The 27,711-nt window shown below is 22.8% G+C and overlaps 3 protein-coding genes across 4 annotated transcripts; 2 read left to right on the plus strand and 1 right to left on the minus strand.

Moving 5' to 3' along the window:
• The first annotated feature begins 608 nt into the window (after positions 1–608).
• LOC122498011 (flagellar attachment zone protein 1-like) lies at positions 609–12,674 on the plus strand. Its single transcript, XM_043605489.1, has 18 exons — positions 609–711; positions 1,525–1,722; positions 4,090–4,253; positions 4,478–4,677; positions 4,787–4,913; positions 4,987–5,083; positions 5,315–5,454; positions 5,693–5,963; positions 7,510–7,893; positions 8,229–8,621; positions 8,706–8,768; positions 8,848–8,910; positions 8,988–9,050; positions 11,620–11,697; positions 11,819–11,854; positions 12,099–12,173; positions 12,312–12,413; positions 12,484–12,674. Exons 2-18 carry the CDS (start codon positions 1,528–1,530, stop codon positions 12,562–12,564), a joined length of 2,532 nt encoding a protein of 843 aa, XP_043461424.1. The 5' UTR covers positions 609–711; positions 1,525–1,527; the 3' UTR covers positions 12,565–12,674.
• Positions 12,675–13,274: 600 nt separating this feature from the next.
• Positions 13,275–18,145, plus strand: LOC122498013 (facilitated trehalose transporter Tret1-like). Its single transcript, XM_043605491.1, has 2 exons — positions 13,275–13,562; positions 16,714–18,145. Exons 1-2 carry the CDS (start codon positions 13,490–13,492, stop codon positions 18,066–18,068), a joined length of 1,428 nt encoding a protein of 475 aa, XP_043461426.1. The 5' UTR covers positions 13,275–13,489; the 3' UTR covers positions 18,069–18,145.
• Positions 17,934–27,214, minus strand: LOC122498012 (RNA-binding protein 45). 2 transcript variants are annotated; one of them, XR_006301189.1, is made up of 7 exons: positions 26,561–26,947; positions 24,575–24,689; positions 23,680–24,491; positions 23,028–23,257; positions 20,988–21,121; positions 18,162–18,245; positions 17,934–18,069 (listed from the first exon to the last, which is right to left on the minus strand). XR_006301189.1 is itself a non-coding variant. In XM_043605490.1 (7 exons), the coding sequence occupies exons 2-6, from the start codon at positions 26,754–26,756 to the stop codon at positions 21,008–21,010; spliced, it is 1,467 nt and encodes a 488-aa protein (XP_043461425.1). In that variant the 5' UTR covers positions 26,757–26,837; positions 27,096–27,214; the 3' UTR covers positions 20,807–20,836; positions 20,988–21,007. The 2 variants fall into 2 exon arrangements, 1 of the variants encoding a protein (XP_043461425.1); XM_043605490.1 differs by lacking the exons at positions 17,934–18,069; positions 18,162–18,245 and adding exons at positions 20,807–20,836; positions 27,096–27,214 and having other exon boundaries at positions 26,561–26,837.
• Between the last annotated feature and the right edge of the window lie 497 nt (positions 27,215–27,711).

Raw genomic sequence — 27,711 nt, forward strand, 5'->3', positions numbered from 1 at the left:
AAGAAGAAAAAATGTTGAATTTTAAGAAATTCGGTTTTTCGAATTTTTGTTAGACACCCTGGTTTAAAAGGTTTAAAAGAGGAGAGATAAAGTATGATATTTATTACCTCGTTTATTCAAAACCATACAATATTTAATTAATTTTTATTGAAGGTATTGAATCAATTGACTCAAAATCTACTTATAAAAAAGTTGTTTTAAAGAAGTGCAATTTTTAAACTTAATCATTCATGAAAAATAGAGATTTCTTACCAAAAATGGTGAACTGCTGACTTTCATATATATTTTTGAGGTTATAAAATTTTTTTGATGCTTCTCAATATTTTCCCTCTATTCTGTAGACTCTAATCTATACTCTCCAAAAAATGTTATCCATTTATGATGTTTTTATTCAGACTTCTACGATTTTGATATTAAATTCGACGAAATCACCCACTCTGCTTCGTTTGGCAACGCAAGGCATGAGTTAGAATGTGTGTGTCTTTTTCTATCTCATGCATCTCGTTCGCAAACGATTTACGTGAATGTATTGTGTGTTGGCCTATATGCTTTTGGTATCCTATTGAAGAAAAGCCTTTATTATAGCTATAGCTATGAACGTGCGCACCCTGCACCCTCTCTCATTCTTCTCGACTTAGCAACCAACGGACAGTCGTGCTTAAATGAAGTTAAATTTTACAAATTGAAAAAAAGTTTTTCTGCATTTAGAAGGTATCTTATAATTTATTTTCAGATAAATATTTCATGTATGCTTTAATTAATGTTAATTCTTGTTTTTGTTGTGCAATAATAAAAATTTTGTTGTTTTTCAATAAAATAAATTAAATTACGAAAATACAGAAAAAAGCGACAAAGCCTACAGTGAATGAGACCCGTTATTAAGAACGATAATAAATAAGGAAAACATGTTATTAAAATATATTTTAAAATAGAATATTTGTAGATTATCAAAGTAGCAGAAATATTACATTAGTTTATGTTTTTGATATAAATTCCACTTTGTGTGAAGATAAACCTCAAAATTATATTTTGAGGTTATCTTCCCTCGAGGTATAATATCATAAAAAATGGAGATTAATTTAAATATTCCTGCTACCTTATCAACTTTCAAATATTTCATTTTGTAATATTGATATCTTAAAATTTATTTACATAACCTGCTTTCTTTATTATTGTTCTTAATAGCGGGTGTCGTTAACTGTATAGCCTTTATCCTTTTCGAGGGAAAAATATTGATAATTTCTTCAAGTATTTGATGGAAATGTTTGGCCAAATCGTTGTAAATATTTGAAAAAATACTTTTAAATATCGCTGTCTATTTTTCAAAATTTCTGATTTTGTCTAAAACGGAAGAAAAGAAGACAAACCACTTGAAAAAGAAAATCTTTGACAAGTTTTTAACTGCAAGGCAGTGACAGAACACAGAAAAACAAATGAATAAACTAATCTATGGATGACCTTGAATTTAAAAGAGAAATCTTTCTTTTCTCATAAGTAATTAATTTGTTTTTTTGTTCCAATTAGAAAATGGAAGATGAAAATCCTGAAAACCGCAAAAGACGATCATCAAAGGACGATAGTAGTGAATATAAAAGGAAAAAACCAAATTCCTCACATATCTCAGCATCACAGTCTTCTCAACATCCAAAAAAACTAATTGATCAACTATTTGAAACTTGGAAAAATAATGACTCAACAAAATCATCTGGACCTTCGACACCGGTAAAAATTTTAATTTAATATTTTTAATGTTATTAAAATTATAATAAAATAACATTCTTCTCAGAAATCGAATTATATTTAAAAATTTTTTCAAATTCTCGTCAAAATTTCAATTATCTTTAGAAATAATAAATTATTCTTGTCCGAAATTTTATTATTTTCAAAAATTATAATAATATTCTTGGCAAAATTTCAGTTATTTTCAAAAATGTTCCTCATATCTATTTTTTCCATTAATTCTTCTGTTTTAATAAAATTTTTCAAAAGAAATCTAATTATCTAAAAATTTTTAATTATTTTCATGAAATAATAAACATTTCACAGGAATTCTATTATTTACAAATTTTTTTAAATAAATTTCTTCGCAATAATTGAATTATTTTCAATAATACAATTTTGATTACATTCTCCAAAAGAATTCAATTATTTACATAAATAATTCTTCGAAAGAATTCAATTATTAAAGATAAATAACAAAATTATTCCCGAAAATTCAATTATTTAGAGGCATTTTAATAAATATTCTTTGCAAAATTCAATTATTTTCAAAAATAACAAAACTTCACAAAAATTCAATTCTTTTTAATCATTTCAATAAAATTTTTCGCAATAATTCAATTATTTTTATAAATAATAAAATTCTTCTCAGGAAATAAATTATTTTCATAAATAATAAAATTCATCGTAGGATTTCAATTATTTGTAATACAATTTAACAGGAATTGATCAAAAAATGTAATTATTCTTAAAAATTTCATTTCAATTCCTTGAAAAAATCTATTATTTAAAAAAAAGTTTTTTTTTCTTTGGAAGAATTTAGTTATTTACAAAAATATCAGAATTTTTCACAGGAATTCAATTGTTTTTAAATATTTGAATAGAATTGTTCGAATAAAATCAATTATTTTAAATACAATTTCAATTACATTTCTTTTGAAATAATTCAATTATTATTCTTTCAGATTTTATGAAAATTCAATTATTTTGAGGCGTTTATTATAAAATTCTTTGCAAAATTCAATTTTTTTCATAAATAACTATATATTCATAACAAGAATTCAATTATTTTTAATAGAAATAAATTTCTTCTTGAAAATTCAATTATTTTAAAAAATTCTAATATAATCGTTCGCAAGAATTCAATTAATTTCATAGTTTATAAAATGGTTTTCAGGAATTAAATATTATTTTCAAAAAAATTTAATAAAATGCCACACAGACATTCAATTATTCTCAAAAATTTAATAAAATTCTTTTCGAGAATTCAATTATTTCCATAAATAATAACCCATTCAAAAATTTCAATTATTTTTAATACAATTTTAATTAAATTCTTCGAAAAATGTAATTATCCTTAAAAATTTTATTAAAATTCGTCATCAATTTAAAAATTTGTTGGTAAAATTCTTTATGAGAATTTAATTTTAAGAAACAGTCAATAATTCAATAAATTTTTTATTTTTGTATTTAATCAATTACATTCTAATAAAAATTGAGTTTAAAAAATGAATTTCAGTTAAGAGTTTAAATAATAATTGAATATTAAAAGCAATATAGCGTGAATCTTAAGAAATAATTGAATTTTGAAATTAATTTTTATGAAAAAGTTCAATTGAGGATTTTTTTAAAAAATTATTTAAATTTTTTTTCTAATATAATATTATATTTAATTGAAGAATTTACGAATAGTTGAAATTTCGTAAAATTGAGTATTTTATTTTTATTTTATTTTACTCATTACACGGATTTACAATTTACACTCTTTATAATAAAAAAGTATTCTGTAATTAATGCTAAACAATTTTTGAACTTCGCAATTAAGTTATGAATTTTGATTGATTCTCGTGAATATTTCAATTATCATTTTAAATATCAAAATTCTTTGCCAAAATTCAATTATATTCAGGCACTTTAATAAAATTCATTATAAAATTATTCAATTATTTTCATTAGTAACAATATTCATCACAAGAATTAAATTATTTTAAAAATTAATAATATTCTTCGCAAAAATTCAATTAGGTTTAAAAAATTTTTTTTAAATTGTGATCAACATTTTAGTTATTTTTATAAATAAATAGCAAAATTCAATTATTTTGAGGAATTTTAATAAAATTCATTGCAAAATTCAAATATTTTCATAAATAGTAGTATTCATTACAATAATTTAAATATTTTCAAAAATTTTAATAAAAATCATCAAAAAATTTCAATTATTTTCGAAAATTTTTCTTACTTCAATCGTTTTCAAAATTCTATTTTAATAAAATTTCTCAAAAGAATTTCATTATTAAACAAGAGTTTTTATAAGATTCTACACAAAAATTCAATTATTTTCAAAACAATAAAAATTTTTTTTTTGTTTAGGTAGCGAAATCAGACATTTTCAAAACTTTCCAGTCGCAACAAGCTGCTCTGCTGTTAAAAAAATCATCTATTGATTTAAAATTTTCTGAATTAACAAAAGAAAAGGTAAAATTTGAAGCAAAACAAAGAACGGCAATTATAGATCTCAAATTCTGTGTGGATATGTAAGTAACAAATTTTCTTCTTTTTTAAAATTATATACAAATAAGTCTCCTAATAAATTGTAAATATTTTTTTTTATAATAATTTGTAATAATGACATATTCGATAAAAAAAAATTGTTTTTATGAAATATTCAGTTAATATGTTGTAATTATTTCAAGAATTATTAATAAATTCAACTTCAGTAAATTATGAAAGAAGTATAATTTTAAAAAAATTTTTTTAGATATAATAATGTACAGGAAGATATTAATAGTTTATATGAAGACATTCGAAGTATGGTTGAGCTTCAAAAAGGGATTGATCAAAAACTAGCTGAATTGTGTGACATGAGATCTCTTTTAATTCAAAATTTAAACAAGAAACTCAATAGAAAGAAAGACATTTTTACTAAATTATCGAATGATGCCAAAAATTCCGATATAGGTGTGTAAAACAATTTTAGATTCATGAACCCGTTGAAAAATTATTTTTTCAGTTTGTTTGATTATAAGAACTTTTTTTAATAATTTTAATTACATTTTGTTTCTTGTAGAGTTGAAAAGAATTGAATTAGAAAAATTAGAGGAACAGCTAGCCGAACTGAAGAATGAAAATGAGAAATTGAAAATATCAGATAGCCATTTAAGTGATGTAAAAAAGAAACTGAACGACGTTAAAGAGTAATATTTGCAAGATTATATTTTTTTAAAAAATGTATTCCGGCGTTCAATAATGATTTTTTTCTTTTTTTAGACTCAATCTCATGTTATTAACAGAAGAAGTTGATCTTAATTTGTTTTTACAAGAAGAAACTTTTCGACGTTTGGAAAATAATTCCAAATACGCCCAAGTATGTATTTATAACTTACAATTGAATTTAAATTGTTTCGCTTGAAACATTTTGCAAGCTTATCAGATTTATTTGATACTTGTTCCTCGAGTGTTTCTGGAGTCGTTGATTTTGAATCTGGCATTAGATTTTTTAAATTTAAAATTCAAGATTCTCAATTAATCTTGATAATTGAAATATTATTGTAATTATATTTTATTATGAAATTGATTATTTCATGAACATTTTTAGGAACTGAATAAATTTGAAGCAGAAATTGTTGAACGTCAGAAGGACTTAGAAAGTTTGAACTACGTTAATGAAACTTTGGATATTCTCCACGTTAGAATGAAGGAAATGCTATCTGAAAAATTGGATTCCCATGATTTTCGGTAATAACGGGAAATTATTGATTACATTAAAATATTTTATGCAATTTAAGGTGTAAATCTACTCTAGAGGTTGAAAAATAGACTAATTTTTAAGAATTTATTCTGGGAATATGGAAAAGAATTTCTATTTAACATATATTGTAGTATGAATTTTGAAAAATTCTAGAGTGGCTTTATCGCTTAATTCAATTAATTTTTTAAATTTTACTTATAAATTAATTATTAATTTTATTTTCAGACCTATTAACTTGACAACAAAAATTCGTACTACGCAGAATAAGATAAAAAATAAACAATTTTCCTTAGAAGCCGTGAATAAACTTTCGGATTTAACAAATTGTTTTTTGAAGCTTCGTTGTAAATTGAATGAGACAAAGACGTCGATTGCTTCGTTTTCATTGAAAACCAAAGAGAAGGGAAAAATTGATGAGACATTAATTGCAGTAGACAAGGAATTAAAACTATTAACACGAGAAGAAATTTCAAATGAAATGAAATTATTAAATAATGTACGTATACTGATAATTTTAAATTATGAATTTATTTTTTATTCGGGAGACAGTTTCCGGGCAACATGCTTTACATAAAATAAAAATTCAAATGCAGGGCTCGAACTAGGTCCGTAAATCCCGTAAAAGTCCGTAATTTGATTCAAAAAGCTTCTTAAAGTCCGTAATTTGTTTCAAAAAGGATGAAAAGTTCGTAAATTGTATGTACGATATAAATTATTGGATAATTTTAGAGAAATTACAATTGATTGCAGAATTTCAATTATTTACAAAAGTAATAAAATTCTTCGTAGAAATTCAATTATGTTCAACATTTTTTTAAATTCTCGTCAAAGTTTCATTAATCTTTAGAAATAATTAAATTCTTCGCCAAAATTCAATTATTCTTAAAAATTTTATTAAAATTTGTCAAAAAAATTCAGTTATTTAAAAATTTATAGATAATGTTCTTTAGGAGAATTCAATTTTAAGAAACATGCAATTATTCAATAAATTGTTATTTTTGTATTTAAATAATTAAATTCTAGTAGAATTTACTCATAAACATTGATTTAAAAATGTATTACAGTTAAAATTTTAGATTATAATTGAATATTAAAAGCATTAGAGCGTAAATTTTTAGAAATAATTGAATTTTGAAAAGGTTTCAGAATAAAATCTTTCAATCTTGAAATTTCGTAAAATTGATTTGTAAACAAATGAATTTTAGAATTCTTAAAAAACTTTTTAAGAAATTATTAAAAATAATGGTTTTATAGAAGATGTTCACGAAAAAAAATTCAATTTTGTAAAAGTTACAAATTATTGCAAAAATTCAATTATTTTCAAAAATAATAAAACTCATCGCAGAATTTCAATTATTTTTATTCAATAAACTATTTTTTTGTATTTAATTAACTGAGTTCTAATAGAATTTTCTAATAAAAATTGATTTAAAAATTGATTTTAGCTAAAATTTTAGATTATAATTGAATTTTAAAAGCATTAGAGCCAAAATTTTTAGAAATAATTGAATTTTGAAAAGATTTCAAATTGAAATCTTTGAAAATTTGAATTTTTCATATTTTTTACTAACAATTCTGTGGAATTAATTTTTTTTGAGAAACTTTAATTGCGAATTTTTTTTGAAATTATTTAAAATTTTTATTTACTAATATGTATTTAATTGAAGAATTTACGAATAATTGAAATTTTGTAAAATTGAATTGTAAAGAAATGAATTTGAAAATTGTCAAAGGACTTTTCGAAAATTAATTGATTTAAAGAAGAATTTTAGTTAAAAATTCTTGTAAATAATAATTGAATTGATAATGATTTTATCACTCGGTCATCTTTATAATTATTATAAAACACGAAGAAATCGATATCTTCATGTTTTATAGTTATGGAAAAATTTAATTTATAGTTTTAAATGTTTGGGACAGCAATCTCATGATACTATGGAACATTTTAAATCAAAAAATGAAAAATTGATTTTTTTTAAATCCTTGACCAGAAAGTCTCCTTAATATAAAAATATGATAAGAATTAATAACATTTTATATAGGAAGAGGAAGAATTGAATCTTCAATACGAGACTCTTACGAAAGAGAATTTTGAAATTTTACGAAAATTAAATAATTTTTCGAATTACAATGAAGAGGAGGAAATAATTCGAAATTTAAAATCAGAAATTGACCAAAAAAAGAAGAAACACAATGAACTGATGGAATCTTACAAGCTAATAAAGGAAAAAAATAAAGAACACTTTGAAGAATATCCAGATTTATTGGATTCCAATGTTACAAGAACCTTTGAAGAGTTAAAAATTAAATTAAAGATAGATGTAGACACAGCCGAGAAGAAAAAAACATCTTTAACAAATGTTCACCATCTGAAACTCAAGGAACTTGAACAAAAAGCCAAGAAATACCGAAGTGTCTACAGAGAAGTAAATATTTTTTAAATCTATTTTATTTATTTAATATACAGGGCTCGAACTAGGTCCGTAAATCCCGTAAAGGTCCGTAAATTTGCTTCAAGTCCTTAAAAGTCAGTTTTTCTGAATAAATTATTATTTATTTTTGTATTTAAATAATTGAATTCTCGTAGAATATTCTTTAAAAAAATTGATTTAAAAATGAATTTTAGTTAAAATTTTAGATAACAAATGAACATTAAAAGCATTAGAGCGTGAATTTTTAGAAATAATTGAATTTTAAAATTAATTTTTTTGAAAAAGTTTCTTCACCCCACTCTACCCTATTTATTTTTATTCCAATATAGGTAAATCAAGAATTAAAATCAGGCGAGAAACAATTTACCGACTTGGAAAAGCAAATCGAAGATGCAGAAAATGAATTAAAAAACTTAAGAGATGAGAGAAATGAAATTCAAACAACAAAAAAATTAGAATTTAAAAATGAGGAGATCAACAAATTGTGGAAAGAAGGTAGATTGAAAACAGAAGCGGAGTTGAAAGAAAAAGAAAAATCGGAAAAAGAAATAGAATTAAGAAAAGAAAAAACCGATCTGATTATAAAAGAAGAAACGGAGAAGAAAAAGAAACCTTCAATAATAAAAGAAGAACAAGTAAATTTGAATGAAGAAACAATGACTTTAATAAAATCACTGAAATCTAAACTTCCAACGTTACAGTCACAAAAAATTGAATCTGAGGTAAAATTATTTCTTCAATGCGTAAGCTCAAAAATTTATTTATATTTTTATTTTTGAAAATAAAAAATTAATATAATTTTTTAGAATTCTGAAAAAAAGTCATCGCAGACGACAGTTGAAAATAAAAAATTTTCTTCTCCATTTCACGTACGTTCAAATATTGTGTAATTTTTTTTTTACATTTTTATTTATAAAAATAAATTAAAATATTAATGTAATTTTTCAGAACTCCGATAAAAAATTAACGCAGCAGACAGTTGATAGAATGAAAACGTCCTCTCCATTTCACGTACGTTCAAATATTGTGTAATTTTTTTTACATTTTTATTTATAAAAATAAATTAAAATATTAATGTAATTTTTCAGAACTCCGATAAAAAATTAACGCAGCAGACAGTTGATAGAATGAAAACGTCCTCTCCATTTCGTGTAAGTTCAAATGTTTCATAAATTAGGTATTATTACTAATTTTATTTACAAAAATACGTAATTAAAAATTTTTATACAATCAGGGCTCGAACTGGGTCCGCAAATCCCATAAAAGTCCGTAACTTCACTTAAAGTCCGTAAAAGTCTGTTCTTTTAAAAAAAGGTCCGTAAAGTCCATAATTTCATTATTTTTTCATTGTATACAAATTTTTTTAAAAATTTATTCGCAATCATTCAATTATTTTCATAAATAATAAAATTTTTACAGGAATTCAATTATTTTCGTAAATAATAAAATTCTTTTTAGAAATTCAATTGTTTTCGTAAATAATAAAATTCATTGCAGAATTTCAATTATTTTTAATGTAATTTTAATCGAATTAATTAAAAATTTGTTGATAAAATTCTTTATGAGAATTCAATTTTAAGAAACATTCAATCATTCAAAAAAATAATAAAATTCTTTGCAATAATTCAAAAATATTTTAATTTTTAAATAATTTTGCAAAAGAATTCAATTATCTTGATAAACAACAAAATTCTTCACATAAAATAAATTATTTTAAGGAATTTTAATTTAATTCTTTTCCAAAATTCAATGATTTTTAATATCTACTATTTTAATAAAATTTTCCAAAAAATTCATCGAATTTCTCGAAAAATGTAATTATTCTTAAAGATTTTATTAAAATTTATCAAAAATATTAAATTATCTAAAATTTTTGAATTTAAAATTAAATTAAAAATTTTTTAAATTTATTTTTACTTTATCAAATTTATTGATAACATTCTTTATAACAATTCAATTTTAAGAAACATTCAATTATTCAATAAATTGTTTTTTTGTATTTAAATTTTAAATAATTGAATTCTAGTAGAATTTTCTAATAAAAATTGATTTAAAAATTAATTTCAGTTGAAATTTTATATAATAATCTTTAAAAATCTGAATTTTTTATATTTTTAACTAAGAATATTCTGTGGAATTAATTTTTTTTGAAATTATTTCAAGTTTTTAATTTCTAATTATATATTTTATTAAAGAATTTACGAATAATTGTAATTTTGTAAAATTAAATTGTTAACAAATGAATTTGAAAATTCTTAAAGAACTGTTTCCAAAAATTATACTTAAAAATTTTATTAAATAATTTCGTTGATAGAATTCAATTATTTGGAAATTTGTTGATAACCATTCTTTATGAGAATTGAATTTTAAGAAACTTTCAATTATCCAAGAAATTATTCATTTTTGTATTTAAATAATTGAATTCTAATAGAATTTTCTAATAAAAATTGATTTCAGCTAAAATTTTAGATTATAATTGAATTTTAAAAGCATTAGAGCCAAAATTTTTAGAAATAATTGAATTTTGAAAAGATTTCAGATTGAAATCTTTGAAAATTTGAATTTTTCATATTTTTTACTAACAATTCTGTGGAATTAATTTTTTTTGAGAAACTTTAATTGCGGATTTTTTTTGAAATTATTTAAAATTTTTATTTTCTAATATGTATTTAATTGAAGTATTTACAAATAATTGAAATTTTGTAAAATTGAATTGTAAAATGTAAAGAAATGAATTTGAAAATTCTTAAAGAACTTTTTCAAAAATTATTAAAAATAATGGATTTATAGAAGATGATAAGTTAAAAACACGAAAAAAAATTCAATTTTGTAAAAGTTACAAATTATTGCAAAAATTCAATTATTTTCAAGAGTAATAATATTCTTCGCAAAAATTAAATATTGTTTAAAAGTAATAAAATTCTTCTTAAGGATTCAATTATTTTCACAATATTAATAAAACTCATTGCAGAATTTCAATTTTTTTTCAATAGATTTTTAATAAATTTTCCCGAAAAATGTAATTATTCTTAAAAATTTTATTAAATCTCGTGGAAAGAATTCAATTATTTAAAAATTATTTATGAGAATTCAATGTTAAGAATCATTCAATTATTTAATAAATTATTTGTTTTTGTATTTAAATAATATTGAATTCTCCGAGAATTTTCTAATAAAAATTAATTTAAAAATGGATTTTATTTAAAATTTTAGATAATAATTGAATATTAAAGCAATATAGCTTGAATTTTTAAAAATAACTGAATTTAGAAATTAATTTTTTTTGAAAAAGTTTTATTGAATTTTTTTAATATTATTTGAAGTTTTTATTTTCTAATATTTATTTAATTGGAGAATTTACGAATAATTGAAATTTCGTAAAATTGAATATTGTAAAGAAATGTATTTGAAAATTGTCAAAGAACTTTTTCGAAAATTATTAAAAATTAATATAGATTATCGATTTAAAGAAGAATTTTAGTTAAAAATTCTTGTAAATCATAATTGAATTGATAATGATTTTATCACTAGGTCATCTTTATAATTATTATAAAACAAGAAGAAATCGATCACTCCGAGTTATAGTTTTAAGTAAAATTGGTCCGTAATTTTTCATTTTTGGTCCGTAAAGTCCGTATTTTTAAATACTTTCACTGGTTCGAGCCCTTTTTATAACGAATTCTTGAAATGGTTCATTATCACAAATAACTATATTTACAGAAATCCAATGATGATTTAGACTCTAAGTCTACTAAGTCCGGTGAACGATTATTTGATCAAATTTTTTCTCAATTTGGAGTAAGTGTAAACACTTCTACATTATTTTAAAAATATTAAAAATGTATATTTATAATTAGGTATAAAAATTGTATTTTCAATATTTTTTAATCAAACTGGATATTTTTGCTTTTATGTTCAGTCACAGAAGAGTCCAAAAAGTATCAATAAATTTCAAGTGAGTAAAAAATTTATAATTATTTATTTATTATATTGCTACAATACAACTATCTCAAGAAACAATTGATTGGTCAAAAAATATATCTTCCCTTGTTGCTCAAAATACTATTTATTCCCTATATTATTTTTATTTTCTCTATTTTTTCAGATTAAAGAATTGAGAGTCCTTAAATAACTTGATAATACTTTGTCTAGTTATTTGATCCAAACTCTCAATTTATTAAAATTTAATTATTTTTCAGAAATCTGCTGACGATATTTATGCCTTTAAATCCGATTCACATACATCGTTAGAAAAACTCTTTTCTGAATTTGGAGTGAGTTTAACACTTGAAATTTTTTTTTTATCAAAAACAATTTAATATTGAAAAATAATATTCAACAGTTAACAATGAAAATGTTTGACAATTCTTTTATTTCTATGATTAATAATGTTATTTAATTTTTATTTTTAGTCGCAAAAAAATCAAAAAATTGAAGTTCAAAAAGTTATTAAAGATAAAGAAGAAAATGCAAATGTTGTTGCAAAGTCAAGTGAAGTGAGATCAAAGCAGAAAGTAAATATAAAAGTTTAAATTAAAATCTTTTTGATTTCCTCGTTAATTATTAATTTAAACATTTTTTTAGGAACGGGAACGATTGGCTGATAGAAAATTTTTCAGAACTTCAAGACGAAGTAAATCTCTTCCTCCGAAAAAAACGCGTTAATTACAAATTACAAAAAAAATTTTTTAAATAATTATTTTAAGAATTTTTAACTTCTTGTTAATTATACTTTTTTAATTACATACTAAAAATAAGTAAATATAATTTTTAAATATTTGTTACTTAATTCTTATGAAAAACAAATGCGGTAAAAAAATGTCGCGCCGCGCTCTTTATTTGATTCAAGTGAAAATTATTCTAATCTTCGAAATTGAATAATAAAATATAATTTTAGAAAATTTATATTATTATAATAAATTATTTAATTATTATAAATTATTTATTTATTATAAACAAATTTTCAATTGGAACAAGTTGTAAAAATAAAACAATAAAAAATATAAAATATTTAACACTGAACATCGTTTAAATTAATTTTAATTGCTTCAGTAAAACTACTAATTTTGATTCTTAAGTAGCAAAAACAATAATTATAATTTGTTTTTTATACTTAAGGATATTTTAAAACAATTAGTTTTCAAAAAAATCTCTTTTTATCGTGACAAATTTTGATAATGTTACATTGCTTATTATTGTATTTCCTTTTAAAACTTCTTGTATAGACTTTCGAATATTTCAATCACACTTTCCCTTCCGAGCATTGCTAATTTTTTTTTCTTTCCTTATTTGCATAAGAAACGCATACTCCATAAGAGAATTTCCAGTACCGTCCGGAGACATCTGAAATAAGAAACACCTCATATAAGATTATCAAGAACGGCATTAAAAAGAGGATGTAAATAAAAAGATAATATAAATGTCTTGCTATTTTGATTATTTTAGTGAATATAAAAAATTTTAATTTACTTAACATAAATCTCAATTATAAATATCTTAAGATCCACTAAAAAAATAATGTTTTTAATTACTTAAGGAAACTTTTGGAAATATAAAATTGAACATAAACAACTGAAGCTTAAATGAAAATATGAGTGATCACGAAAATGTTAAAAGACCATCAAATGGAGGAATATTATTTCAATATACAGCTGCAATTTGTGGTAATTAACTTGAGATAAATATGCCAATTATTAATTATCTATTTGACATTATATGAATTATTTCATTAAATATTTTTAACACTGTAAATTCAAGTTATATTTATTTGGAAGATTAACAACTAAATTTCTGGTCAAGGATTTCTAAAAAATCGATTTTTTATTTTTTGCTTTAAAATGTTCCATAGTATCATGAGATTACTGTCCCAAACATTTAAAACTATAAATTAAATTTTTCCATAACTATAAAACATGAAGATATCGATAACTCCGAGTCTTCGACTCGGAGTGATCGTTTTCTTCATGTTTTGTAATAATTAAAGATGACCGAGTGATAAAATCATTTACAATTCAATTATTATTTACAAGAATTTTTAACTAAAATTCTTCTTTAAATCGATTACCTATATTAATTTTTAATAATTTTCGAAAAAGTTCTTTGACAATTTTCAAATAAAATTGTTTACAATTTTCAATTTTACGATATTTCAATTATTCGAAAATTCTTCAATTAAATAAACATTACAGAATAAAAACTTCAAATAATATTAAAAAATTCAATTAAACTTTTTCAAAAAAATTAATTTCAAAATTCAGTTATTTTTAAAAATTCACGCTATATTGCTTTTAATATTCAATTACTATCTAAAATTTTAACTAAACTCCATTTTTAAATTAATTTTTATTAGAAAATTCTCGGAGAATTCAATTATTTAAATATAAAAACAAATATTCATTTGTAAGATAATGAATATTTAATACGGTCAAACAAACAAAAATCACTATAAAAACAAATAATTTATTAAATAATTGAATGTTTCTTAACATTGAATTCTCATAATTTTTAAATAATTGAATTCTTTCGACAAATTTTTATAAACAATTTTAAGAATAATTACATTTTTCGAGAAATTCGAATAAAATTTTATTAAAAATAATTGAAATTCTGTAATGAGTTTTATTATTTGTAAAAATAATTGAATCCCTAAGAAGAATTTTATTCCTTAACAATATTTAATTTTTGCGAAGAATATTATTACTCTTGAAAATAATTGAATTTTTGCAATAATTTGTAACTTTTACAAAATTGAATTTTTTTTCGTGTTTTTAACTGATCATCTTCTATGAATCCATTATTTTTAATATTTTTTAAAAAAGTTCTTTAAGAATTTTCAAATTTATTTGTATACAATTCAATTTTACGTAAATTCTTTAATTAACTATATATTAGACAATAAAAAGTTTAAATAATTTCGAAAAAATTCCGCAATTAAAGTTTCACAAAAAAAAATTAATTCCATAGAATTGTTATTTAAAAATATGAAAAATTCAAATTTTCAAAGATTTTAATCTGAAACCATTAAAATTCAATTATTTCAAAAAATTCCGACTGCCTACAATGCTTTTAATATTCAATTCAAATTTAAAATTTTAGCTGAAATCCATTTTTAAATCAATTTTTATGAGAAAATTCTACTAAAATTCAATTATTTAAATACAAAAATAAATAATTTATTGAATAATTGAATGTTTTTTAAAATTCAATTCCCATAAAGAATTGTTATTAACAAATTTTAAAATAATTGAATTCTATCAACGAATTTTAATAAAATTTTTAAGAATAATTACATTTTTCGAGAAATTCGATTAAAATTTTATTAAAAATAATTGAAATTCTGCAATGAGTTTTATTATTTGTGAAAATAATTGAATTTCTAAAACGAATTTCATTACTTTTGAACAATATTTAATTTTTGCGAAGAATATTATTACTCTTGAAAATAATTGAATTTTTGCAATAATTTGTAACTTCTACAAAATTGAATTTTTTTTCGTGTTTTTAACTGATCATCTTCTACAAATTCATTATTTTTAATAATTTCTTAAAAAGTTTTTTAAGAATTCTAAAATTCATTTGTTTACAAATCAATTTTACGAAATTTCAAGATTCAAAGATTTTAATCTGAAACCTTTTCAAAATTCAATTATTTCTAAAAATTTATGCTTCAATTTTTTTAATATTCAATTATAATGTAAAATTTTAACTGAAATCCATTTTTAAATCAATGTTTATGAGAATATTCTATACTAGAATTCAATTATTTAAATAAAAAAAATAATTTATTGAATAATTGCATGTCTCTTAAAATTGAATTCTCATAAAGAATTTTATCTATAAATTTTAAAAACTGAATTCTTTTGACAAATTTTAATAAAATTTTTAAAAAATTTTTCGAGGAATTCGATTAAAATTGTATTTAAAAATAATTGAAATTCTACAAATGGATTTTATTATTTACGAAAATAATTGAATTCCTAAAAAGAATTGTATTATTTACGAAAATAATTGAATGATTGCGAAGAAATTTATAAAAAAAAATTTTGTAAATATTGAAATACCTGTGAATTTTATTTTTGAAAATAATTAAAACTTTGTGTAGAATTTTAAATTACATTTTTTTTTCAAATAATTGAATTCTTTTGGAAAATTTAATGAAAATAATAGATATATTGAAAATCATTGAATTGAGGAAAATTTTTGAAAATAATTAAATTTCGGAGAAGAATTTAATTATTTCCAAAAATAATTGAAATTTTTATGAGAATTTAAAAAAATTTGTTGAACATAATTGAATTTCTGCGAAGAATTTTATTATTTTTGTAAATAATTGAATTTCTGCGAAGAATTTTATTACTTTTGAAAATAATTGAATTTCTGCATTTATGAACGGCCCCATATATAATATTATATGTATATTAAATTATTATTACAGTGATTAATTTAGTTTTTATTGTTTTTACAATTAGTTAAAATAATCACTTTTCTCAAAATAATTATCAATTACTCAGAAAAATTAATTATAGGTATAAATTTACAGAATGGAATTTCAAGTAACTGTTTTAATGAAAGTATTTACTTATTAATTAATTACTAAATAATTAATATCAATATATTTTCAAGTTTAATCAGTCAATAAAATAATTTATTTTCGAAATGATAAATTAAATAATTTAAGGAAATGACTTTATCATTGATTCGGTAAAATTGTTAATTTCTTCCACCTTTGATGAATTAAATAATTGTTTAATGAAAAGAAATTGAATAGAATTAGAGTATATTTACAGTAATGAAAATAATGTTCCTCTGTAACAGCATCTTTAACAATGGCGGGTACAGCAACCTGTATAGCATGGTCAACATCAGCGATTCCATATCTAAGGAGTGAAAACTCAAATATCCAAATTACCGAATTGCAAGGATCTCTAATTGCATCATTAAATTATATTGGAATGATTATTGGCTTTGCATTGTGTCCATTTCTAATGGATCGTATAGGCAGAAAATTGAGTCTTCTGTTAGTTGGCCTCTCTCAAATTATCGGCTGGCTATTGATCAATCAATCACAATCGGTGCATGGGCTCTATATTGCTCGAATAATATCAGGAATCAGTGATTTCAGTTTCATCGTTTCAATGATTTACACTGGCGAGATTGCCGATAAAAAAATACGTGGCACACTCTCTTCAATTCAAATTCTCTCCTTTTCCCTCGGCATTTTCTACATGATAACAATTGGCGCATTTCTTTCATACGAAACTGTGAATAAACTGGGGCTTCTCATTCCAGCAATTTTCCTCATTACATTTGTATTCATGCCAGAGACTCCATATTATTTATTGATCCGTGGACGTGATGAGGAGGCAATGAAGACACTTATGAAATTAAAAAATACGGAGAATAAAGAGGAGATAATACTTGATTTGGAAAGAATTAAGAGAGCAGTTATTGAGAGTCGGGAAAATTGTAAAAGTAGCTTTAAGGAACTGTACAGCACAGCAGGAAGTCGACGAAGCTTTCTCGCTTTATTATTTCTCAAAGTGACTAAACAACTTTCGGGAATAACAGCAATTGTCGTTTATGGTCAAGAGATACTTGATCAATCAGGATTTTCCATCGAATCAAAATATTTGATAGTGATTCTCTGTGCGGGAAAAGTGTTCGCCGGTGTGATAGCAACGAGTCTCATCGATATACTCGGAAGGAAAATAATTCTTTTATTCTCGGCGCTAGGAACTTGCCTGGCATTAACTATTGTTGGTGCATTTTTTTTTCTCCACAATTATCTGAAAATTGATGTCATCGCATTTAATTGGTTGCCATTTGTGGGATTAATGATACACGTGATAACATTTAATATTGGACTCGCTCACGTACCTGCGGTATTTGTCGGTGAAGTGTTTTCCATTAAAATCAAAGTTCTCGCCGCTTCATTTGCCCTAATTGCGGAGGCATTCGTTGGATTTATCGTCATTATTGGCTTCATACCAATGACAAAAACTATTGGAATTTATGGAACTTTGTGGTTCTTCGCTGTCATGTGCCTCGTGGGTCCAATTGTGAGTATTATGATAGTTCCCGAAACAAAAGGCAAATATTTGGAGGACATTCAAATTCAAATTCAAAGAAGAACTTCAAGACATGCTATGAAGCCATTGTTATTCAAATAATCTGTAAATATAATTTCTAAAGTTAATTTTTAAACATTTTTCAGTTAATAGAAAGAAAAATTCCTCTAAAATTGTAAAATAATTGTACTTTACCTGGAAATTGAATTTTATTCTGGATTTAGAAAAATTCCCTCATTTTAACATTTAGTGTCACAGTAATCAGGTAACGGTTATTCTCTGTAAAATTAAAACAAAATCTTTCAGAATAAGATGATGTTGAAGAAAAAATAAAAAATTTGTTTGGAAAAATTCTTTTATACCAAATAAGTAAGTAAAAGTCCTTGTTAAATTTTGAGTTCAGAATGTGTATATATTTTGAATGCAGTGTCTGTTACAGTCACATGAGACCACTCGCTGTATGCAGTCACAAAAAAGTAAACGTCTAGATCGCATATTTTTATTTAATAATAGCAAAAAATTTGGTCCATCACAGATTGTTGACATCGCAAATATATATTTCGAATTTTCGTAAATTAACACAATACACAAACTATAATATACTTAAGATTGTGTCGAAATAAAAATCGTACATTTATTTTCTCTTTTCTTTCTTGTTTTTACTTTTCAAGTGCAAAATAAAAGTTCATCGTGTTTCGAAAATAATAGTAAAATTATATTTATACAGATATTGATTTTGGAAATATGTATTATATAATATATACGTTTTTTTGTATATCACTTGTATTTAGTTATTTTATTTATTTCAACGCGAAAGATACTTGCGACAGTGAAGTAATTCCTTTACAATGAAAATAAATCTATTTACAAATTAATTAAAGAAAATTATCGATAAATGTGCAGATTCCGAGAATATATTTTCTACAAAGAATATATAATTATAAATTTTTTAGAAAATATGTTGCAATCAAAGAAGAGGTATGAATGTGTAAATTAATTCAAATCCTTCGCAATATTTATATTTGAAACATATATGAGGCATTTTATTTCAAAACGAGTCGTTTTGAAATAAATTTGTATTGTAAACAATTGTCAATTTAAGGCAATTTTTAAATAAATATTTCTTCTATTTAAATAAATTAATTAAATTTTGTTACACTAGCAGTTTTGAAAGATAAATTCTTGAACTTTATGATAGTAAAAAGGTTTTTTTTTAAATAACGTAATTCTGCAGAAAATTTAAAACTTCTATCTCAAAATACGTTATATCAAATTTTGATAAAATTGTCAAAATAAAGTTAAAATATTCTATTTTTACTCCTGTAAAAATTATCTTGGACATTTCCAGTGGATTTTGAGAAATTAATTGAAAAATCATAAAAGGATTGTTACAAAAATTTAATTTTGTATTTCCCTGACTTTTTCATGATTTCCATAAAAAATTTTTTCTTTTTCTCTAACTTTAAAGAATATTATGATTCGCTCTAAAAATTATTAAATACTCAAAAAAATGTTCTATTACATTTATTTGCAAATTTCTCTAATTGTAAAATTATTCCGAAAATAACAATAACTTTTTTTTAAGATTTTCAAAAATTAAAAATGTAAACTTAACTTTTTAAAATACAATAAATTTTAAGAATATATATATTATTATAAAATATGAAGATATCGAGAGAAATATATGATCGATAACTTCTTCAACATGCAAATTTTTTTTATTGTTTTTAACTAAAATTCTTCTATAAATCCATTATTTTTAATAATTAATGAGATATATATATTAAAAATATTTAACTATAATTTCAGAAAAAATTGAAATATTACAATTTTTCAAAAATCTAAGTTCTTTAAAATTTCTAATTAAATTCATTCAAAATTGAAGTTTTATAAAATTTCAAATTAATACCTTTTTGAAATTCAATTAATTCAATTAATTTATTTAAATAGGAGAAATATTTATTTAAAAATTGCCTTAAATTGTTAATTGTTTACAAGGGAGGTAGTTTTGAAATAGAATGCCTCATATTTAAAAAATCTTGACAATTGAGGAAAAAAGCACCATTAAATTTTAATCGAATAAATAAAATAATTTTTGAATATATTGATACGATAATATATGGTAAATTTTTTTCAAAATAAAATTGACATCATGTTTGAAATTCTTCTTAAAAAATGGAATATTAATAAGAATAAGAATACAAATACAATCATAATAACGTATCATGCGTGAAATGAATTTTATGTCATTAAACATAATTTGAAACTTAAGTCACTGAAAGTGCTATGGGTATTTCTTGAACAAATTTTTATGTTAATTTGAAAAAATTAAGAAATTAATTCTTTAAAAGGTATATTGTAATTCTTAAAAGTATGTGCTAAAAAACTTATTAATAAAAAATAATAATCATGAACATAATTTAACGTTTTAAATATAAAACGTTTATAAATAATTTTGTAAATATTCATTTACAAATGTAAAAATTATTTCAAATAATAATAATAATCAATTCTCAAAGTGATGTAATGTAAAACAAGATTAGAAGTAAATAATTTCTCATCAACAAACATTCGTTTCACACAATTTAAATGCGTGAAGTGAAAATAAAGTTGCAACAACTTTTGAGAATTCAATAATACCCAACAGGGTCCAGTGAGAGAAATAGTGTAAAGAAAAAAAAAGGATAAAAGTAATGTAACGTAAAGGTATCAGTGATGGAGATGTAACAAACGTATGAATATGACTGTTAAAATAGGTAGTTGGAGTAGTTTTCCTTGGTTCCAGGCCCAACGAAGTCAAGTGTCTTTATAATTCGTCTCAATTATTATTATTTTTTTTGCGTGCGTCCTGCTTGTGTATACCAGTCAGTCTGTGAAGACAAATAGAAAAATTACATTTTTCCTTAAATTTCAAGAAAAAAAATAAATGTCGAAGATTTAAAAAAATAGTCTTGATATAATAAAATATTAATCAATTCTTTTTTTCAGTTTCCGTTCGTCATTCTCACTGAATTTACTTACGTTACATGAAAAAAACACATTTAGTTTTCATCCTCATCCATTCTTAATCGCTTCCTTCGGTCCTCACCCACGTTTCTCTCCTCGGCCTCCAGTACTTTTAATCGTGAGCCACAAATCTCCTGTCCATGAAGATTCTAAAAATAATTCACTTTTTAGTTGATTTGTTCACTTTTTTTCTAAAATGTATTCTGTGTATAAAAACAGGCTTCATAGTGCCCCTAAAAAATATTTCAGGGGAAATAGGGGACTGAAAATTAAAAAATAGGGGACTTTTAGGGGACCATAAAAATTGGTTAAATAAAGATAAAAATATATTTATTTATACAAGGTTGCTACAAATATTTAACTTTATTTTTCCCTGACTTTTCCCTGATTTCCAAATACAACTTTAACTTTTTCCCTGACCCTAAAGAATATTCTGATTCACTCAAAAAATTATTAGATACACAAAAAGATATTTTATTAAATTTATTTACAAATTTCTTCAAAAGTCAAATTATTCGAAAACATCAATAGTTTTATTTAAAATATTATTAGGTATTTAATTAAACTTTTTCAAAAAAATTAATTCTATAGAATTGTTAGTTAAAAGTACGAAAAACAATAATTTAATTCTACGAGAAATCAATTATTTAAATACAAAAATACACAATATTAAATGTTTCTTAAAATTTAATTTTTACGAAGAATTGTATTAACAACTTTTCAAATTTATAACAATTTTTGAAAATAATTGAAAACTCTTTGAAGAATTTTATTAAATTTTTTAAAAATAATTGAATTCCTGAGAAGAATTATTTAAATAATTATTTGTAAAAACGATTATTATTTTATAAAAACGAAATTTAAATAATAATTTTTGAAAAGAATTGAATTCATGAGAAGAATTTTATTAAAATTTTTGGAAATAATTGACTTCAGAAGAATTTTTAAAAAATTTTTGACAATAATTTAATTCTTTGATAATTTAATTCTTGACGAGAATTTCTAAAAAATTTTGAAAATAATTTAATTTCTACAAAGTATTTTATTACTTTTCAAAAGAATTGAATTCTTGTGATGAATTTTGATATTTATTAAAAGAATTGAATTTTGCAAAAAAATTTATTAAAATGCCTCAAAATAATTGAATTTTCGGTAATAATTTTGTTATTTATTTTTAATAATTGGATTTTTTCGAAGAATTATTTATGTAAATTATTGAATTCTTGGGAAAAATTTTATTAAAATCTAATAGAATAATATTGAACTATTTAAAAAAATTTAATTAAAATTGTATTTAAAATATTTGATTTCTTTAAAACAATTTTATTAAAATATTTCAAAATAATTGAATTCCTGCGATGTATTTTATTATTTATGAAAATAATTGAATAGTTGCATAGAATTTTATTGTTTTATTGAATAATTGAATGTTTCTTAAAATTGAATTCTTTCCTCAAGTTTTAATATAATTTTTAATAATAATTACATTTTTCAAGAAATTTGTTTAAAATTGTATTAAAAACATTTCAAATTCTGCGGTGAAAATAATTGAATTCGTAAATGAAATTTTATTATTTATGAAAATAATTGAATCTTTTCGTAGAATTGTATCAACAAGTTTTTTCTATAATTAAATCTGTTGATAAATTTTATGAAAATAGTAAATATTTAAAAACATTGAATTGCGAAAAACTTTTAAAAATAATTGAAATATTGCAAAGAATTTTATTTAAATTTTTGAAAATAATTGAATTTTTGGCGAAAAATGTTGCTATTTATAAAAATAATTGAATTTTTGACGAGATATTCATTAAAATTTATAAAAATAATTGAATTCGTGCAAAGTATTTTATTAAATTTTGTTTAATAATCAAGATAATTGAATTCTTTTGCAGAATTACTTAAAAATTATTGAAAATAATTGATTTCCTGCGACGAAAAAAATAGGGGAAATTTTCAAAATAGGGTACGTTTAGGGGCCAAAATTGAAAAAAGGGGACTTTTAGGGAAATAGGGGACAGACTGTGAAGCCTGTAAAAATTATAAATAGTTTACCTCAATTGCTTTGTTAGCACTGTCAACGCTAGCGTATTTTGCATATCCACAATTCTTGCCAGGTAACATATAGACATCGATAAGATTTCCAAATCTGCAGAAAGCGTCTTTCATTGCGTGAATTGGAGGAACCGGTGGACCACAAACGATGAAACATCGTTTTGCTACGTCTGCATCAATACTTGCCATTGGCTGCTGAGGTGGCAATTTCAAAAGCGATGAATCGAAAGCTAATTAAAATCAAAAAGTAAATTATTCATTACTTTAAAATTAAATTTTTTTTTTCTTTTTTCAATTGAAGAAATATATATATATATATAATTTGCAAAAGAAAAAACTCAAGTGAAAATACAGGGTTGCCACGCATTTGCTCATTTCAAATTCAATCCTTTTTGAAATTAAACAATTTTAAAAAAATTGTTATAAAACATGAAAATATCGATTGCTCCGAGTCGAAGACTCGGAGTGATGGATATTTTCATGTTTTATAATAATTAAAAATGACCGACTGATAAAATCATTATTTATAATTTCCCAGGATTCCGATAAAAATTCCCTGATTTTGCCAGGTTTTTTCAAAGTTTATAAAATTCCCTGACATTTCCAGGTTGCGTGGCAACCCTAAAATAAAAAGATGTAAAATAAAACGTACAAGGTGCTGTTAAGCCAGCGGCTTGAATTAATGAAGTAGCTTGTGCAATTGTTTCCGCCAAATGGACTAAATCCGTTCTTGCATTTCCGAGTCCGAGATTTGAACCACCGGGTTTTGACTGATTTTTCGATGATGGTGCACTACTCAAGTCTGGTTTAACAATCATTCTATGCCCAGGTGGATATTCAAAGCCATGAAACTTTTCTCGCGCATATGCCGCAGCGTTAGGATTCAAATAGGCGACAGTTGCCTGACCTCTTGGCATTCTATACCTGACGTCTGTTTTCAAACTGCAATAATCCAATCCTGGCACAATATCAAACAATTTCCACAACTGATCTTGATTCAATGCAGGATGCGCGATTACTTGTAATCTCGTGTAGCCCTCATTATTTGGATAATTAGCCGCAATCTCAAGGCTAATGCTACTTTTACCGAAATTCGATGAACCATATCCGCCACCACCGCCGCCGCCACCTCCCATATTGTCATATGACACTGAGAGACCATTACTGTATTTTGAATCGTTATGATCGGGTTTTGGTTTCTTTGGTTCAGCAAAAACGGCTTTGTATTTTCTGTCACATTCCTCAAATGCTTTAGCAGCACTGGATACTTTTCGGAATTTAACATAACCAAAACCTTTCGATTCATTGGTATTTCTATCCTTTACCACTGTTGCATATTCAATTGCTCCAAATTTTGAGAATTCTTGTTGTAATTCTGTGTCGGTCATTGATTTTGGTAAGACACAAAATAATCGTACCCATCGTTCCTCTTCGTTTGTCTCACGAACTGATCCTTGATCTCGGCTAAAAATACGAATAAAAAATTGTTTAAATTAAAGAAAAATAATCTTTAAATTATGTTCGAGAATTTTTTTTTTTGAACCTACTTGGAAGCAATCATGACTTTTATTGGACGTCCTACAGAGCCTAACATTTTACCGTTCATTTCTTCAAGAGCACATGCTGCTTCTGATGTTTTGGAAAATTTGATATACGTTACACCTGTGAAAAAAAATTTTTTCGTAATTTGTTACACTTTCTCAAAAAGGGGACAAAAATCATTGTTGAAATTCAACAATTTATGAGAATATTATTATAAAACATGAAGAAACTGACCACTTCGAGTCGAAGACTCGGATCACTTTCTTCATGTTTTATAATAATTAAAGATGACCGAGTGATAAGATCATTATTTTCTACTATAAAAAATATTTTTACTCTAATTTCTTCAAAAATTATTTTCATCCTTTCAATTCAATTATTATTTTCTAGAATTTTTAACTAAAATTCTTCTTTAAATCAATTATTTACAATAAATTAAAAAAAAAATTCTGAGAATTTTCAAATATACCTATTTGTTTATAATTCAATTTTACGAAATTTCATCGACTATTTGGAAATTCTTCAAATATATTTGAAAATAAAAACTAAAATTTCAATTAAACTTTTTGAAAAAAAATTAATTCTACAGAATTGTTTAGTTAAAAATATGAAAAATTCAGATTTTCAAAGATTTCAATTTGAAACTTTTTCAAAATTCGATTATTTCTAAAGATTCACGCTATAATGCTTTTAATATTCAATTATCATGTAAAATTTTAACTAAAATTAACTTTTAAATCAATTTCTATTAGAAAATTCTACGAAAATTCAATTATTTAAATATAAAAATAAATAATTTATATTTAATTCTCATAAATATTTTATCAACAAATTTTTAAATAATCAAATTCTTTCGACGAATTTTAATACAAATTTTTTAAATAATTACATTTTTCCAGGTATTTGATTAAAATACTAAAAATAATTGAAACTCTGCGAAGAGTTTGATTATTATTTAGGAAAATAATGAAATTATTGCGAAGAAATTTATAAAAAAAAATTTGTAAATAATAGAATTCCTGTAAAATTTTTTATTATTTATGAAAATAATTAAACTTTTGCGTAGAATTTTAATATCATTTTTTTTAAATAATTGATTTTCTATGAAAAATGTTATTATTATTGAAAGTAATTGAATTATTGTGAAGAATTGTATAAAAATTTTCTTAAATAATTGATTTTTTCGAAATTTTTTTGAAAATTTTATTCTAAATTAATTGAATTTCTGTGGGAATTTTATTATTTATGAAAATAATTGAATTTTGGATGAATTTTATCAATTTTTTAAAAAAAAGAATGAATTCTTTTGCGAAATTTTATGAAATTTTTTATTTTCCTAAACTGACAAATAAAATTTGCGAATTCGGATAATAACCAGAAAAGTTTAGTCATTTTTAAGTTTTTAAGTTCCTGAGGTTAGAAATTGTAAGAAAAGCAGATGAAAAAATTGAGTTTGAAAATTTTCGGTAAAAACCTCATATGAAGACTCGAGGAAGCAATATTGAATAAACATGAGATTTTAAAAAAATATATAAATATATAAAAGTAAATAAATCATAACAACTAATTTAACTTTCCAAATGTATTAAAGAATATCTGTTGTGCAAAATTGCGATCGCTTTTGTTTAAAAAAAGATTGAAGAGATCAAAAAGAAGAAATCTGATAATAAATTCAACACATTTTGCTAAAAATAAAAATTTGTAAGTATATGTATCCAGTTTTGAGAAGAGAAAAAGAGTAAAGTAGTGTAAACGTGATTCGTTTGCGCGATCAGCCGGTGAAAACAAAAGTGTTTTCGTCGGTTTTTTATTTATACACTGTAATACACAATGCAATGTAGAATGATTGAAAAGCAGAATTTAACTGCAATAATTAATTATACAATAAAAAGAAGTAATAAATTATTAAGAAGAGATTGTAAATGAGTAAAGGAAAGAGAAAATAATTATTGATTAGAGTTAGGGGTAAAGTAATTTACTGAATGCTATACCTTTATTTTCTCCTGTATTTCGGTCTTTAACCACCCAAATATCTTCGATTTTGCCGAATTTTTCAAATGCCTTTCGAAGGTCATCCTCCTCGAGACTTTTGTGGCAAATAACGAAAAGCCGCGAATTTGGTGGATCATCGTTTTTTGATCGTGGATCGGACGAGTAATACGAATCTCTTTCCCTGTGGTCGGCCATTTTGCAACTAAAGATGAGAAATCAAAAGAGCACTGCGCCGGCGACTATAAGTTGGTGGAAACTTGAAGCCAAAACTACAATCTGATTTAACAGGAACTGTATGAATATTTTCTCTCTTTTTAATATGTTCTGTTAATTTGTTTTGCAATATAAAAATGTACTTCTTCCACTTCTTCTAATGAATTTGATATCAAATTTTTGAAACTATTTCTAGGTTACGTTATACTTCTAAATTTAAAAAAACTTTAAAACCAATGTTTTAATTTATTTACTAGGGTTTTTTATTTTTGTTTTCAATTTTTTTTGACTAATTTCCAATCTTCGGAAATTTAAATTTACCTTTACTTATTTTGTCCACTAAAGAAATAATCACACTGATATTTAAACGATTTAAACACGGATCAAGCAGATCAGTAAACAATATGAATTATTGTTTTTTAAAAAATCAATAGAATGCGTAGAGCGTAGTTACCGCATCGCATTAGTGCGCGGAAAAAGTCTTTCTTCAGGGGCTTTTAAGAAAAAAGTAATAAAGAATATTTAAAGAGGATTAATTATATTTCTTGTAAATAAGAAGTAAAGAAATTTTATTAACATTTATAAGTTTAAAAATACAAAACGTTAATAAATTATTAAATTTACAATTATATAATTCAATTGTTTTTTTTATATAGGAACATTTTGTTTTTAAAGAAAAAATTAAGTTCTGCTTCAATATTTTCTAGTTATGTGACTTTTATTTCTTTGAAAGAGAAAATGTAAATTTAATAATATATAATAATATAATTATATTCTTCATTGGTATATCCACTCGTGTATAAAACAATTTATTTTATAGTATCATTTCCATGTGACACGAATATTTTTAGCACAAAACAATTTTCACATCGCAAAATATGTCTTAAGTGAATTATAACTCAACAATTTTTTTAAAAGCAATTATTTTCTACTGTTT

Source organism: Leptopilina heterotoma, unplaced genomic scaffold, assembly GCF_015476425.1.
Source record: "Leptopilina heterotoma isolate Lh14 unplaced genomic scaffold, ASM1547642v1 Lhet_14, whole genome shotgun sequence".
Classification (NCBI taxonomy): Eukaryota; Metazoa; Arthropoda; class Insecta; order Hymenoptera; family Figitidae; genus Leptopilina; species Leptopilina heterotoma.

Excerpts from the sequence above, each read along its gene's own strand:
- LOC122498011 (XM_043605489.1), top strand. The coding sequence starts at position 1,528 with ATGGAAGATGAAAATCCTGAAAACCGCAAAAGACGATCATCAAAGGAC. Across the intron at positions 5,084-5,314 it reads ATAATTCCAAATACGCCCAA|GAACTGAATAAATTTGAAGC; the intron begins GTATGTATTTAT and ends GAACATTTTTAG. Across the intron at positions 5,455-5,692 it reads TTGGATTCCCATGATTTTCG|ACCTATTAACTTGACAACAA; the intron begins GTAATAACGGGA and ends TTTTATTTTCAG.
- LOC122498013 (XM_043605491.1), top strand. The coding sequence starts at position 13,490 with ATGAGTGATCACGAAAATGTTAAAAGACCATCAAATGGAGGAATATTA. Across the intron at positions 13,563-16,713 it reads ATATACAGCTGCAATTTGTG|CATCTTTAACAATGGCGGGT; the intron begins GTAATTAACTTG and ends CCTCTGTAACAG.
- LOC122498012 (XM_043605490.1), bottom strand. The coding sequence starts at position 26,756 with ATGGCCGACCACAGGGAAAGAGATTCGTATTACTCGTCCGATCCACGA. Across the intron at positions 24,492-24,574 it reads AAAGTCATGATTGCTTCCAA|CCGAGATCAAGGATCAGTTC; the intron begins GTAGGTTCAAAA and ends TCGTATTTTTAG. Across the intron at positions 21,122-23,027 it reads GTGCTAACAAAGCAATTGAG|AATCTTCATGGACAGGAGAT; the intron begins GTAAACTATTTA and ends AATTATTTTTAG.